The sequence below is a fragment of the Dermacentor variabilis genome, unplaced genomic scaffold (genome assembly GCF_050947875.1).
Source record: "Dermacentor variabilis isolate Ectoservices unplaced genomic scaffold, ASM5094787v1 scaffold_18, whole genome shotgun sequence".
In the NCBI taxonomy this organism is placed as follows: domain Eukaryota; kingdom Metazoa; phylum Arthropoda; class Arachnida; order Ixodida; family Ixodidae; genus Dermacentor; species Dermacentor variabilis.
Genome location: NW_027460346.1, coordinates 1,941,846 through 1,957,979, shown reverse-complemented (window position 1 = coordinate 1,957,979; position 16,134 = coordinate 1,941,846). Strand labels below are relative to the sequence as shown.

The 16,134-nt window shown below is 44.7% G+C and overlaps 1 protein-coding gene across 1 annotated transcript in view; it reads left to right on the top strand.

Annotated features, from left to right (window-relative positions):
- Positions 1 to 16,134, top strand: part of LOC142568326 (Na(+)/dicarboxylate cotransporter 3-like) — a 40,118-nt gene that overhangs the window by 447 nt on the left and 23,537 nt on the right. The window contains exons 2-7 of the mRNA XM_075678333.1: positions 4,640 to 4,789; positions 8,316 to 8,431; positions 11,484 to 11,650; positions 13,976 to 14,054; positions 15,123 to 15,311; positions 15,549 to 15,671. Of these exons, the coding sequence (XP_075534448.1) occupies positions 4,640 to 4,789; positions 8,316 to 8,431; positions 11,484 to 11,650; positions 13,976 to 14,054; positions 15,123 to 15,311; positions 15,549 to 15,671 (824 nt within the window). The remainder of the gene's footprint in view (positions 1 to 4,639; positions 4,790 to 8,315; positions 8,432 to 11,483; positions 11,651 to 13,975; positions 14,055 to 15,122; positions 15,312 to 15,548; positions 15,672 to 16,134) is intronic.

Sequence of the window (16,134 nt, the reverse complement as noted above, 5' to 3'; positions counted from 1 at the left end):
GCCGAGCAGCTGTGTACGCGGCTAGAGTGTGTCCTCTTGATTTTGAAAAGCTCTTCGTCGTTGTGCTGTTTATAAATTGTTAGTATCATCCGGCCTCTTGTTTCTCTTAGGTATCGAGGTACTATGGAGTGTTTTCCGCTCCTTGGTTAGAAGCGTTATTGCTTTTCTTTTTTTTTCCTCTACGGTGTATTGAAACTTTTCTGGCGCTGTATATTTTTGTTTATAAAGTACGATGCCGGGCTAGCTGCTTCATAGCTTCCAAATGATATCGGTACAGACTCTATATACCGCTTCAATGCTGGTATAGTGAACTCAAGCAGCAATAATGAAAATAATAAAAGCTCGTTCCTTTATAACAAGCAGCTGAAGAAAGAGCACTGTCACTTCGCTCTGAGTGTATTGTATTCGCGGTTTGAATACATCGATAAAAAGGAAAGCTAGTGGGCCGCTGAAAAAAAAAACTTTAAAAAAGTGTTTTCTAATCAGTGACAACCGTGAAGATCTTTTCACGCCGCTAGTTTCCGTTACTTTGTTGTACTTCAGCCCATTCAGTCAAAACAGAACGTATGATCTAATCATGTAAAAATATTGGAGTGGCGGAAGAGCCTTACAACTAGCTGACTACAAATAAACATATGCATTCCTGTGTGGTCTGTACCTGTTTCCCAGACGCTTTTCTATTATTTTTTTTTCATATTCTGCCGCACGAATAGAATAGTCCACTACGTAACCTCTTCGTAGTCTTGCCCAATCGAAAGCTGAACCGTACGTGAACCAACTGCCATGGCACATACCAGTTATCATAAGTATGTCCCATGTCCTTTTGGCCACGTTCGAAAATTTCGACGCTCTGTGCTTGTGCTATCGGTTTTGTATTTGTCGCGGCTCTGTTTTTCTTTTTATGTATTATGTATTGTCGAATGACCCACGTCTAAACATTACTTTTTGTCGTGAAAAATTCACACTTAATCTGGAGTCTAGAAGCGGATTTTGCCAAATATCGGAGAAAAAAAAAACGGCACACACTTCAATGTCACTTTAAACAATTTCAGCTCATTTCCACTCCATGCAAAACAAGACTTCAAATTCACGCAATATGCGCTTTTCAAAATCTTAAGGAATCTTTAATTCACGGTGAAATGGCGGGGAAAACGAAATATTGACATGGCTCGGGGCTCGTATTTCTCGCACTCCATGTTGTCATACGACGCTCATACTTTATTTGCTCTGTTTTTTTGTTGTTGTCTGATTTTCACGTTTTAATCTTCGATACACGGTCTTCCTTGCGTCGCAATGCTCTGGGCAGCATTACTGCACTGAACAGCAAGCATCATGCTAGCTTATTGAAGGCATTCTCTGTCATTACTATCGTTGACTTTTGATTGAAACTACACACGGAAGCTGGCGTACTCTTCGCCGTCGCTTGCCTTCTTGCGCATGTTTAACGCCGGAAATTACGCAATGATCGTTTCATTTCCGCTTACATAGCAGCTTCGCTGACGTTACACACCCTTTCGCTGTTTTGAGTAACGCAGTCCAGAAAAAAATACTTTGCGGGCTGCGGTGGAAACGTGCACACCAGCTGCGCTTCAACACTCGCTCTTGTCTTTCCTTTCGGATGGCGCGCATGAAGCTCACCCCGGGAATGCGTTTGCAGTGGCAAAGAAAAGCCACCATATTCCTCGAATAGCGGAATAGCATGCAGATAACAACGACGCTGTCTAAGTGCGCGAACGTTTGCCTATTTGTTTACAGCGCACATGAATCACCGCAGTGGCACCACTGCAGGGGTTCATTTTCGACGAAAAATCGGCATGTATTTCCCCAAATTCCGAAGTGTGAATACAAACATCAAATTTGAGAAAAATATTAGACAGTGAACTATTAACCAATAGCCGATAAGTTTGTTGTTTCCTTTGGAAGCACATTCCAGTTGCTACTTGTTCTCAGAAAAAAAAAAAAAAAGAAAGGGAGGGGGGTTTGCAAAGCTCGAGGTTCTTCCTACACTTTTCGAGTGCCTAACGATCGAGTTGAAAGGTGTGTTCTCGCTAAAAGACACTCGGTCCGGTTTCATTATAGTATAGTAAAGGATTAATGGAATTTCTATTTCTTTTCCTTTCAAAGGAAGTAGAAACTGAGACTAAGGGTGGACAGGCCTGACGCGAGGTCTCAGCTGAAGAGATGAAATAGTTGTAATACGGACAGAAGCGGAAAGAGCACTCGCTGGACTAAAAACCTAATTTATCACTATGGCAAAGGACATACAATTATCTAATACACCAAAAATAATAAAAAAAATAACTGGAAACACTGTGCGCACCAGCCGCAGTCGCGTTCTATGGCAAATTCATTTTTATTCTTCGAAAGCACGGATGGCTGACTAACGCACCTGCAGCTCTTGATCCTGATATTGCATGCCTCAGAGAGTTTGTCAAGGACCATGGAGTTGAAAAAACAAAAAAACTGTCAAAAAAAAAAAGGAAAGAAGGCTGCAGCGTGTCGTGAGCGCCTCCTTTATTCTTCAAATAGCGGATAACAGATTATATACGGGGTGATCATTTTATTATTTTACGGAATTTTTGAAAGTCGTCTGCTGAAGATAGTATAACTCTTGTCCTTGAGCTGTATTATTCGAAGAGGCGGACAGTACTAGCACGCGAAATCGAAATACATATTCAACTAATTAGCGGCAATTCACAAATTAACTTTTTAATTAGCTACGTTACAGCACATATTACAACTTAAAGATTGTAGCCGGTGAGTTTGCATGACTTCTCCACTTGAAATGAAGTTCCAGGATGACACCAATTTAGAGATATATGGGACAAAATATGGGACAGAATACATCGGCGTTCCAATTACCTTCGCGCTTGAATGCCGTTTTGTTAAAAAAAAACAAAGTGGAACAACAGGGGAATTTTTAAGGCGAGTTTGATGGTGCAGTTTTTCCAAACTGGTGCTATTCTGTAAATTCATTCCAAGTGGATACGCCTTGCGAACTCACCGGCTACAATTGGTAAATTGCAATATGCGCCGTCGAGTAATTACTTAAGAAGTCAATTAGTGAATCTTTGTTAAGTTGTTGAATATGTGTTTCATATTTTCGTGCACGTAATGTCCGCCTGTCTTAATAATCCAATTCCCGAACTGGAATTGTGTTATTTGCAGCAGACGATTTCTAAAAATTTCGTAAAACTAAAAAATGCTCAAGCCCGTAAGTGCTAGAGTGACGGACCTGAGCGTCATTGTTGCTGAAGATTTTCAAATTTCTAAAATAATTCTGAAATGGGACGAATTAAGTAGTGTTCAACGTTGCCCGCAAATATGGTGTCGGCGGTCTTGTCTCCCCGATTGCCAGGGAACTTGTCCTGCTCCGTGCACAAACGCCGAAGAATAATTGATACAGAGCATGCGTTTCTGATCTAGGTGACATGCTTTGGAAGTGTGAATGCGTTTTAAAAAGTTCAATTGTTCGTGATTACTTCACCTTGAATAGGTTACTGAGAAAAAAAAAAGTTTAGAACAACACACAACCCATCAAGGCACGTTAAGATCTAACACGAATAACAGGTACAATTTCATTCTCTAAGATATTGGCGATCAAAGGAAAGATTACTTACCTGATGTAAAACTTTTAATTATGTGGTGGGGCACTTTATTAGTTTGACTTTGAGTGCAGGCATAGGGAGGCTATGACTGTCTGCGTGACTGGAAATTTGACATGATGGTTATTTTCGAGGTTTCGTGGCAAATTAATTGCTAGGAAATACGGCAGTTAGAAAAAATAGGATATATAAAAGAGATCCGCTTTCAGTCAACAGTTTTTTTTTTCAGAAAAGGTTTAGAACACGATTGCAGAGTTGGGCATTGAAGAACTGCGTCATTGAAGACTCTGTAGCAATCACTCGTCTATACAGGGAGTAATTGAATCACTCGGTCTCACCGTGTCGTCACAGTCAAGCCATACAATAACGGATCAGTCAAGTCGCAGCAGGAGACTGCAGAAGGCAGTGTGTCGACAACTCGTTTGTCTCTGTCTGTGCTACGTGTTACAAGCGTCGCATTGTGATGTCATGTTACCGAAGAGCTTGTGAGAGGTTCGTTACAACTTCAGACAGGTGTCTACGGAAGACGCTCCTCTCCGTTCCCAGTACCCCAGTGAGAAGGAATTTAATAGGCGCGTCGTTCATCGTTACTGTCTCCAAACAATAAAGGCCGTAGCACTCGTCGCAGCAGCGTGTCAAGCCCTGCGTGCTGTCCAGCGATCGCCAGCATCACGAGTGGGATTTCATCTTGTTGCAAACGGAGGTCGGCAACCATTGTACAAGAGGCCCTTGAGACGAAGGCTGTGGCGTTTATAATTTATCGACAGTCATACAACTGGCTGGCTACAAATAAACAGGTGTATTCCTGAGTGGTCTGTATCTGTTTCCCAGCCATTTTTTCTGTTGACTTTTTCATATTCTGTTACACGTATCAAATAGTGTTGGAATAAAATCGAATAAAATAGAATTCCAATTTGCCCCGTTTGGTCATAGCGTAATGCTTATCGTGACGCGAATGAATTCGTGCGTTTCGAGCTACACGGTGTAAGCGCCCGGTCGGTACACTCGGCTGATCCGTGCCGTTTGTTTTGCAGAAAGCTCGCTGTGCATATGTCGTCAGCATCGTGGGCCTCTATTGGATTGTGGAGCCCATACCTTTGGGAGCCACGTCACTCATCCCCATTGTGCTGTACCCGATGCTCGGTGTTCTCACGACAGAGAGAACGTGCCAACTTTACATGAACGTAAGTTCGGAAAGCACTATCGCAAAATACGGTAAGCGTTGCGTAACGGGCCAGAGAAACGCGACCATGCCGGAATGCCCCGACTTTTGCACTCTGTGCAAGAATCATTCGTAATACGTGTATACGAAGGGAAAGCCAGTAAGTGCACTTTGTGGTAGAACGCCTTGTGGGGCTAGTTGGTTCATCTCTTTTGAAAGATGAAGCGCCAACAGAGACCATTGTTATTTCTTCACTAGTGTGCTGTCTCTGTTGGCGCTTCATCTTTTGAATGCACTTTGTGGAATGTATCGCGTTTAGCGGAAACTGAGCCGCGGGGTGCTTGAACTGCAAATGTCTCTTACTGAAATCACTCAGTCGTCTGCTTTTGGCTCTTGCAACGTTAATGGACGCACTTAACACATTTCTGGTGTACTTACGAACATTTCCTTCTCGAAAGTAAGCAAAAACATTTAAGGGGAAGCATCAACTCGGTCCACTCTGTTCAAACAGATCTGGAATGTAGCACGAACCAGCTGAAGCGAATTCAAGTTGTTGCGTATTTTTTTTAAGAACAGGTAAATTCTACTTGCGGATGAAAGCCGAATTTCTACTTGGAATATAACGATTTCTTGAATTATTCACACATATCAAGGATCTTAAAAAGCTTACTGTCATTCCACTCTGTGAAGAAGGATAACCAGCGAAGCTGTGTATGTGGGCCCCTTAATGACGAACTGCACCTCCGCCGCGGGTCGGCCCGGCATTGCACTACCTTTGGTATCGGCCCACGTATGGGGAGTTTTGTGTCTACACACGGACACGATCTTAGGGGAACTAGCCCTTAAAAGCTTCGCTGTAAAATTCGTTACGTCTTTGTGTTTCGTAATTAATTAATGTATAATTAATAGCGAAGACGAACGCGCGCACGAGCGCGTTCGCCCGGTATCGCCGCCGAGGGGTGCCAACGAGCCAGCTGTGGAAGAAGGTGACGCTGGCGCCAATCGTGATGATGATAGTTTTGTGCTAACACAGGGACACGATCCTGGGGAAAGTAGTCTTTAACAGCCTCGCTGCAAAATTTTTTCCGTTATGGGCACAACTCCATCTTCATTACGAATGAGTCATATGAAAATCCTGCAATAAATTTGTTAAAGTGTCCAAGCCAGACAAGGCTGACATCATCATGAGCGACTTTGAACATGTACACTTCAAATCATCATTGCAAAACTTATGCAAGAACGAGGTGACAGTTTCACGTCGAAGGGGGGTATTCCTGGTCGAGTGTCCCAGGCGTCTCGCTCTACAACTTGAGATATTTTTGTAGAAAATCATGGTTATTTACTACCAGATTCCTACTCACTTACCACTATATATTGTCTGAAAGAAATTTTCTTGCCACCTGAGGCGCTTCCAAAGTTTGCTCAAGTGCGTCGTTCATGGTTCTACGAGATAATAATGGTAAAGGTATTTTAGCGTGTAGCGCTGCACAACTTCTTCTGCTGAACCTAAAAATATTTGCCTCTAATACGCAGTGGTGCTTGTGTTGCATCGGTGGGAAAAAGTTTATCAGCCAAGTCGACAATTTTTTTACTGGAAAATGTACGATAAATTTGTTCGTTGTGACTATCTCACTTAACTGGGCTAGAGCTGTACTTTGCAGTAATAATTATCCTGCGCCAATACACTGCACGATTTTTCTGAAGAAGAAAAGAGAGGAACGTGGCAAAATGTTGGTTATGGTCCACATTCAGCCCTGATTTTCGCAATGTGGTGGTGCAGGTAAAGAAGAAACACAAACTTCGTTAGATGAGTCTGTTTGTTGGCGTTTTATTTCCCTAAGTATATGTTATCATTATCACTTTTTGTTTTAAGGGAGATATGAGTGTTTGAATTTGGGCCCTGACGCACGCTCGACATAGTTCCGTGCCTCCACTTCACCGCCCAGCGCAAAGTCTGGCGGGCTTGTGACGGCCGGTGCACGCAGCTGAAACTAAAGCGCAGTTATATTGTGCAGTCTTAAGAACCATTATGACTACTGTCTTTGCCTTGTCCTGCTGCAGAACCTGCTAAAGCAGAAATGCTAGATGCACCGAACGTCGTAGTTCAAGAAAGATGCAATCACCTCGCACGCAAGTTTAGTACACAACCCTCCGAGTCATGCATCTGTAGCTGCTTAGGCAGGAGAGATAAATTACATTATTCAGCCCTTTTCGCGAGAGCTTCTCTTGTTGGGAAAACAGCGATGTCACAGAACTCACAAGAGCGGTGTTGGTGAATCGGAGATGTGTCATTTGCACTCATGGAGTCCAGTGTGATGCGACCATCTTGGTGGGGCACGTGAAGAACGGTGGCGCAAGAGGCTGACAGAAAATAATGGATAATCGGCCAAGCATGTTCAACTACGTGTGCATTGCCTTTCACCAGGTCGAAGGCGCACCCAGCCTTTGGCCGGCTTCTTTGTCCCCGTGAGGCCAACACGTGTATCGCCCGCTTCGCATCCAGGGTATGCACTGCACAACAGACAGTCGCAAACTTCCTCGTGCAAACACTGCTCGCGCTGTAAGGCTAACTCTAGCAATCGTGCTTATATAGCACGACATTCTAACCCACGGAGTAGTGTCAGCGAGGAGTGTGCGCATGTCTGTTCTCAATGAAGCAAGAAATCACGGCAGAATACGTGTATGGCAAGCAAGTTCTGCAGGAGCCCGGAAGGCGCATGAAGGTTCACAAAAGGGGCAATTGCCCCCTGCCCGGCTATCCTCCGAAATGGCGGGGGGGTTATGGCGTTGTGCCGATAAGTACTAGGTCTAGGGTTCGATTAAGGGCCGAGGCGGCCGCATTTTGATGCGTGCGGAATGCAAAAACACCCGTGTACTTAGAGTTATGTGCGCGTTAAACAATCCAATGGGTGGTTACAGTAAATCCGGAGTCCCCCACTACGGCGTGCCTCATAATCAGATCGTGGTTTTGGCACGGCAAACATCTAAATTTAATTGATTATTCAAATCCACGCGACTGTGACAAAATTCTACAAAGGAGACCCACACAGGTTTATGAGTAAGAAAGCTTCGCAGTTCAAGAAAAACTCATTCTTGTTCTTTGTGGCTTCATGCTATACTCGGGTGCATGACAATTTTGTCTTTCAGAATACCGGCATATATAGTTTCCTTTTAGGCGTCTTTGAAGCCCACGGGCCTATAAGACCACACAACATTCGATGGTGGCACTATAATTATAAAGACCTAACAACTAAGTTGTTGCAACACCTTATACATGTGTTACATATACGAACGCGCTAAACTCGCATAGTGTATCTAAATAAGGGTTTAGGTGCTTTTATGAATTTCGTAGTTTCGTCTAACTTCCCTCAATGATTGTTATAGGTTGACAATCTAGCGTGCGTGTATTATGTTATGACTAGGCCCACGCATAACATGCATGGGCCTCATATCGCATTCGTGCAGTATTGTATGGGCGGTTTTGTCTAGCTCACAAAACGCCGCTGCCATTACCTAGAAGCTTACAGTGTCTCTAATTTCTGTTTCAGGACATCAACCTCATGTTCCTGGGTACCCTGGTTATGGCCGTCGCCATTGAACATTCGCACTTGCATCAAAGGATTGCCCTCAAGACGTTGTGTCTGCTAGGCACCGGCATCAAGATGTCAGTGAGGCTTACTTACTGATGAGATACACTATAGCTGAGAAAAGAGAGAGAGAGATAAAAAAAAAGCCCAGGCTGGAACTGAAAGCATTAGAAGTGGGACCCGTAGGGCCGGAAAGCATAGAAGCCCACAGGAAGCAGAATACGCGAGGATTGACTGACGGGCTATTTGGTTCATCATTGGATAAAAAAAAAGGACAGCTATATTAGAACGAAGCAAGATTGAGCACAATGACGCGTGTCTGTACCCGTCGCAGTGGTGTAGTGGCTAGAGGGTTGCGCTGTTAAGCCCGGAAGCGCAGGACCATCCGCGGTGCCTTAGCTGATATATGGTGGAGCTCTGCTAAGCACGAGGTCACGACATCAAATCCCGGCCGCTGCGGCCGCATTCAATAGCGCCCTTGTTCCGTGCATTGGGTGTACGTAAAAGAACCCCAGGCGGTCTAAATTAATCCGAAGTCCCCCACTATGGCGTGCCTCATAACCATGCATATCGTGGTTTTGGTACGTTGAACGCCAGAATTGAATTTTTTTTTAACCCGCTTCTTGTTTCGCCCGCCAGGTGGCGCTGTTTCTTCGTCAAAGCAAAATACATTGAGCATCCCGCACCTCTGACAAAGCGTTGCTTGCTAATGTCCGTGTTCGGCTAACAATCCCGGTGGCCACTTGTCGTTATCAGTAAATTTCAAATGCTGTTTACCTTGCAGTGCTGATTACGAGACGGATTACATTTGACGTAAATCCTACCATGGATTTCTTTTTGGTAAAGTGTGGCGTAAAGTACCAGACTTCTGAATAACTAGGGTTAAGTGTTTTCAAGTTTTTGTGAAATTTTGGCGCACTCTTATTCTGCTTTTTATGTGCACCTTAAAATTCGTTTTTTAGTGAATATGTTCTTCAAGATGAACTGTCACTCTATTTATTTGGATGCCTAATTTTTCGCGTCGAGGTGACATTTTCTTTGTTGTTGCCGAATATCTGGTGCACAAAAAATTACATACGCTGAAACGAGCTATACCACGGCGGAATCTGCTCGCCAGCGCTGCCAGTTGCCTCCAATACTCAGCATAACAGTTTTCAAGAAGCAGTTTAGCAAAGGCAGAACGCCATGCGGTGGTGTGACCGTGCAGGAATTAGGAGTGCGTGCATTTATAGCCAAACGCCAATAGAATGCGACATTATTCTTAACTTTATGCAGGGGCCGTATCACGTAAAGCTACTCCGTTCTGATTTCATTACAATCTCCTGACGTCAAATTTACGTAACCGCCGACGTACGCATCGGGCGGTGATCCGAAGCTTTGTTTGAACAACCCACTCAAATACTCGTTCATAGTTGGTCCTACAGATAATACGTGGAGGTAGGTTTATCTCAGTGGCCGGCAAGAGGCGAGGAGCGCGCAGCAGTGGAGAGGGTGTCGGTGGGGCCCGAGCTAGCGTAGTGAAAGCAGATAACCAGATGTCCAGATAACTTCTCCTCGTTTATCTTGGGGTAGCTGGTCGAAAATCGCGGGGACGTGCTATACGGTAGCTTAGAATGCTGCTAAAACGGATCCTCAGCAAAGAGTGGGCAGATCGATGTCGTATATGTGCCGAAAGGGCTCGACAGAGTTATAGTTTTACGCGAAAATTCCTATTACACGCAGAGAAATTCATTCTCCCCAGCCGGGGCCCCGATTAGGCAGCGCAAGAGCAACGGCGGGCAGGCATGTTTTATTCCTTTCGGAACAGGGCAGTCTCCGGCTGTTAAAAAAAAAGTTTTGTTCCGCATAATTACGCATATTTAGTGCGTGTGAGTTTTCTTTTTTTGGTCTTGTGACGTAACGTGACGAAAAAGAGAATTAGCGGGCGCAGCCCGAAAACTTTTGGCCAATACCCGAGGTGCCACGGCGAAATTGGCGTATAATTGGAACGAATTCTTGTGCTTTTTATCGGCGTGATCCTGCCTAATCAGTGTGTGCACGTCATATCACAAGGGCAGTTCTCGCGGTTTTCGTCAGGTCGCGTGACGGAAAGGCGAATTGGGGTGGCCCGAAAGCTTTTCGACCAATCGCGGACGGCTACAGTGGCAGAAACGGAATAGAAGCAGACCGGAATAGCCTTACGTTATTTCGACCCCTAGCTCCACGAATAATACTGAAAGAAATGGCTGGGTATATACGGTCTCACACTATACCGTCACTGAACTTGCCCCCATCCAAGTTCGCAAGTGGCCGTAGCGCGAAGACTGCAGGTACCCGAGCCGTGGCTACTCAGTCCCCCATCTGCGTAATTCCTTCCCCTTGCCACTTCTCATTTTCGTCGCTGATGTCGCTCGCTTACTAGCAGGAAAGGGCGGATGGGGAAGGTCAGTGCGCTTCTCCTTTTCTACCCCGGCCGCAGCTGCGCGTGGCGCGGCTGAGAGCGGTCGAGCGCGCACTAACTCGGAATCAATCTGCGACGGGGGCAAAGAATGGGTGACCCGGGATGGCTGATGGCCTCGTGTGCGCTGTGTTCTCGCGCTGAAGCGAGAGGCAGCGGGAAGGGCAATTCGCTTGGCGCAGCTGCCGCGCTTCGCCAGGGTCCTGATGGCGAGTGTCCGCGGTCATCAAGCGAGATGTGTTCATGTTTGCCTGCGCGCACGTCACACCACGCTTGTCAATTTAGTTTGTAAGCGAATGCTAGCAGCAGTTTATACGGCTGATAAAACTCATATCCTCGGTAATTCGTACAGGTGTCTAATCTAATAATTTGCTATCGCAATAAATGCTTCGCATAACTTTTTCTAACAAAGGAACAGGCATCCCCGGGATATGATCGGTCTGTTTTTGAGAGCATCACAGAAAAAAAAAATGTTATTCCTGTGCTCGTTTTATGATACTTTGCGTCAATTATAACGATGTGGTAGAACGAGTATTCAGAATTAAGAGCTGCGAAGACTCGACAGTGTCGCGGAGGCGCAAAACGTGTTGCGATTAGGAGCAAGTATACGCGTACAGCATATTTGTAACCCCAATGAATATGGAGATTATGGAATCCTGATTTTGTGTTCCTCGTATGTGGCCGCGTTGCAGGCTGGCTTTCGGCTTGATGTTCATCTCCATGTTCCTCTCCATCTGGATTAACAACGTGGCCATCACCGCCATGATGATGCCCGTCGTAAACTCACTTGCACACGAGTTGCTTCAAGAGCGGCGTAGGAGCCTCTCGAGAGGAGACATTGACGTCGAAGGACTAGCCGGTAAGACCATGGTCTTGTTGCAATAGCAATTACAACGGTGCTGCAGGCGAATTTTCACCGTCATAGTCGCCGTGATGTGGTGTATAAAGTACAAGTGCTATAAAGTCCTATTGCTCCCCATGCGCCGTATGCTGTGGGTGCGAGGGAAAGCGTGCGAGGGTGAGCCGAGAAGGATGGCTTATTGCGCGCCGTCTTCCCGTGCGCCTAGGTGAAGCGCGCTAGGAGGGGCGTATCTTCCTCGAGCTCGGCCGTGGCTACGCGTGGATGTCCACGCGTCTGAGCGCATACGTACGCGGCCAGCACGATGTATCGTAAAGCTAAAATGCGGTGGGTGCAAAGCTAAGGGCGAGCCGGGATTGCTGGTCGCTTCGTGTGCGCTGTTTTCCTGCACTCGCCTATATCTTGGACACCACGCAATTGCAAGTTTCGGAATCTCGGTGAAGCGAGCGTCAGCACGAAGCTTTCTCTCCCCTTTGTTTGCGCTCTTCATTACGCCAGCGTTGTGTGACACCGAGTGTTCGCGGTTATCGAGCGGGATCTCGTCTTGCCAGTACATGTCAGCAGCCTTGGTAATTTAATTAGTGAGCGAATGTTCGCGGTAATTTACACCGCAAATAAAACTATGACCCTTACTTTATGTAGTTGTCTAATACTTTACTATATCGATCGCCCTCAATGCTTCCCTTTTCGGACGAAAACTGCGATGTTTTCTTGCTCCAGCTATTTTGCGAATAATATCGGTGTCCACGTATTGCTTAATTTATCCGAAGATGAGGTAGCAATAAAAAACGTATTATAATGTGTCACGCCATCTCTGAGAGCGAGAATTCGAAGCGCCTTACTTCAACAAATAGGTCCGCGACCTATAGAAATCGATATGTTGCTAAAATGCCTGCAGGACGTAATATAGATAGCCCGTAGGCTGATGGCCTTAGAGTTTTTATCGACTAATGTCCACAAACCTGCTGCAAAAAGGCATTTGAATATCTGTATCAGGACATGAAGAGGAAACAATGCACACACACACACACACACACACACACACACACACACACACACACACACATATATATATATATATATATATATATATATATATATATATGTGTGTGTGTGTGTGTGTGTGTGTGTGTGTTTGTGTTTGTGTTTGTGTGTGTGTATGCATTATGTATACATGATGAATGAATGCATCATGTATACGTTTAGCTGCGAATAGTAGAAATTCATAAGAAGTCAGCGCCCTTTACTCGAATTCTAATTCGAAATGTGGAAACATTGCATCTTATTTCACCACACAGTCACGATTCGTTTTGGTTCAAAATAATTTGGTATTGCGAAATGCCCATAGTGTTTCCAACTAAAACTACGAGAGGGAACTCTTACGCTGCTGTCGTTCGCTCACCATGGGCATGAAGACTAGTAAGTACACGGATTTGTATGATCTTCGTACTTGTGGCTTTGAGCGTAGTTTGAGCTCAACGCTCAGATGGCGCTGTGGAATATTCGGCACAAATATTTCAATTTCTAACGTTTCATGCTGGCTTAGTTAAACGATTACACTTTAACAGTGGTAATACCGTTTCATGGTTTGTGAGATAATTTTAAGCCGTTACTGATTTCATCGTGGCCGCCACCTGCCTCAAATAGTGCACAATTGAAAACCAAGATGAGGTTTATCTTTTGTTCTCAAGTGTGAGGTGAGCGTCGCTATCAGGCCGCGATTTGGAAACTTAGTATGCAGCATAAGTAGACACTGTCAGCTTTTTGAATGCTTGGAACCTGTCAAGGACTCCCCGGATGACGACCTTCAAGTCTTGCATTATGAGTAATCTTCTTATTCAATGCATGAAAACTTTAATTAGCCGAATTTTCATAGTTATATTTTAATTGATTACACGATTCACTTCAAAATGCATCCTTTTGCGGTATAAGCAGTCTCGAAGAAATTGCCTGATTATAGCATATTTTTTATATATGAGGAATTTAGAAGGCATTTCTGAAAACCCTGTGTGGTCAAATATCTTGCGGTGCACAAATTTTCGCCGCATGAGGAGGTAGTTCTTGTTAAGCGCTACGAATTCTTTAGGGTTAACTTTTTCTAAAAGTCCACTGTGACTGTGCAAGCATGCTCATTGCGAATAGAAAATTTGCTAAGGGAAACGATGACCTAGATGCTAGAATGCATTTTGGATACTGCTTGAACATTTAGTTTGGGCTTTATTGACGATACTTAAGGGCGTGTGTGAAATGTTTAATCCTAATTTGCCTGTTTCTGCCCACCACTTCCCTCTCCCTGCTGTTCCGGCCACCCTTGCCTGCGTGAAGAATTGAGACAACGCGTTGCCAAAGCTGCTGCTGCTGCTGCCAGCAACGGGAGCACCAAGCTCCTGTCACACCAGGATGAGTGCGTCAGCATCAATTATTATAATAATAATAGCTTAAATGTAAGCAGTAAGTGTATTGTTAACGTAATAACACTGCCTCTGGGAATTAACTCTGTAGCATTCAGTGAGGCCAAGAGGTGACGGGACCCGCCGTGGTTGCTCAGTGGCTATGGTGTTGGGCTGCTGAGCACGAGGTCGCGGGATCGAATCCCGGCCACGGCGGCCGCATTTCGATGGGGGCGAAATGCGAAAACAACCGTGTACTTAGATTTAGGTGCACGTTAAAGAACCCCGGGTGGTCGAAATTTCCGGAGTCCTCCACTACGGCGTGCCTCATAATCAGAAAGTGGTTTTGGCCCGTTAAACCCCATAATTTAATTTAAGAGGTGACGGAAAATAGGTGAGCGCTGCCGGACGTCCCGTCATAGATTGTGCTTTCGCATCTCGAACCTGCGTAGACTTGTCGTATTCCGAACCTTAGACATTATAACTGAATTCATCTGCGTTCTGGTGTTGCTGTCCATTTTCGGTTTATACCTAAAATGGACAGCAAAATGGACACCTAAATGGACATCGAAATGGACATTGAAATGAACACCTAAATGAAAAATTAAGGAATGTAAAATAAACAAAATAGACAAGCTTGATTGGACGCGCTGTTGCTAAAGACACCACTGTGTTCGATGGAGCAATTATTAAGAGCAACGTTTCTAATTAATGTAATGCAGCATGCAAATATTTATTCCACGAACCACCTCCCTCTTGGCGTTGTTCATCGAATAAATATTTACCTATTATAAAATACCAATCCATAATGTGTAGGCTGCGTCCCGGGCTCATCTTGTGAGGTTTTTCACGCAACTCATTATTGACCACTGCGTATTACTTATGCAAAGTTCAATACATGCTCGGTGTTTTTTCTTGGTTTTAGTTCACTTTTAATGCTTGTAGCAAGCACTTTCGGTTGTATCGTTGTTACGTTGCTGCCAAATTGCTGCTTGTTCCCCTTTTATGATATGTTTGGATTGCGACGAACCATTAGACGAGTGAATGAACTCACGAGGCGGCGTTCTTTTGCTCTTCGATAGGGACAAAGAGGAGCCCGTTGAGGTTGTACCCATGAAGGTGCGCAACCGGCATGCTTTCCTGGACAAGACGACCGAGCATCGAATACGCGCACTCCTCTACCTCAGCGTTTTGTACGGCGCCAACACGGGCACCATAGCGACCATCACGAGCGGCGCTTCGAACATTGTCTTCAAGTTTGTTATCGAGGAGTGAGTGGGGATAGCGAATTTGCAGAGTTAGCTGTATAGCTACGCCGGATAATGAGGTACTAAAGGGTATACTGTACTGCCGGCTTTGTGAGTAATGAAGCAGTTGGGTAGCAGGTAGAAAAGAAAAAGAAAATTCTTGGGAATAATATTTAAGTGGTTTTAATACATCCCTAGTCTGGACGCTCAAGAAGACAGGTTACGCGCAACTTCATTATTTCTTCTTTTTTTTTTCTTCAGCTTGTACGGAGACCGGGCGCCTGTGGACTATGCGCTGTGGATGTTTTTTGCCCTGCCAACCGCACTCATCGGAACTGGCCTCATTTTTCTCGTCGTGGTACCCGCATTCTTTCGATGCAAGAGGCAAGCTTTTCTTTTTTTTGTAATAACTACACACAAATATGTCTTATCCCCATAGAACAAACGCGAAACGAAAGCGATAGCCAACGTTCTATGGTAGAGTAATTTGGGGAATTGTGTTTGTGTTGGGCCATCTGAATAGCTGTCGTCTACTTTTGAAGGTTAATACGTTGGTTAATAGGCTGAATACTTTTGTTTACAACACAATTAGGCAAATCGTGGTTATTATGTAACGTTGTACAATTACACGCTCTTTCCACCATATCTAGTCTCATAAATTCTGTATCACTTGCGCAATTTCTCACAGTTACATTTATATCCTCCTAAAATGAATTCACCGATATTGATACTGACACATACCACGTGCTTTAACCACAGAAATACCATACACCATTCCATATCACGGGATATTAGACCAGCTTGTTCAGCTTTAATTCTGGCCATGGAGAGTACATTCTTGCAGAAA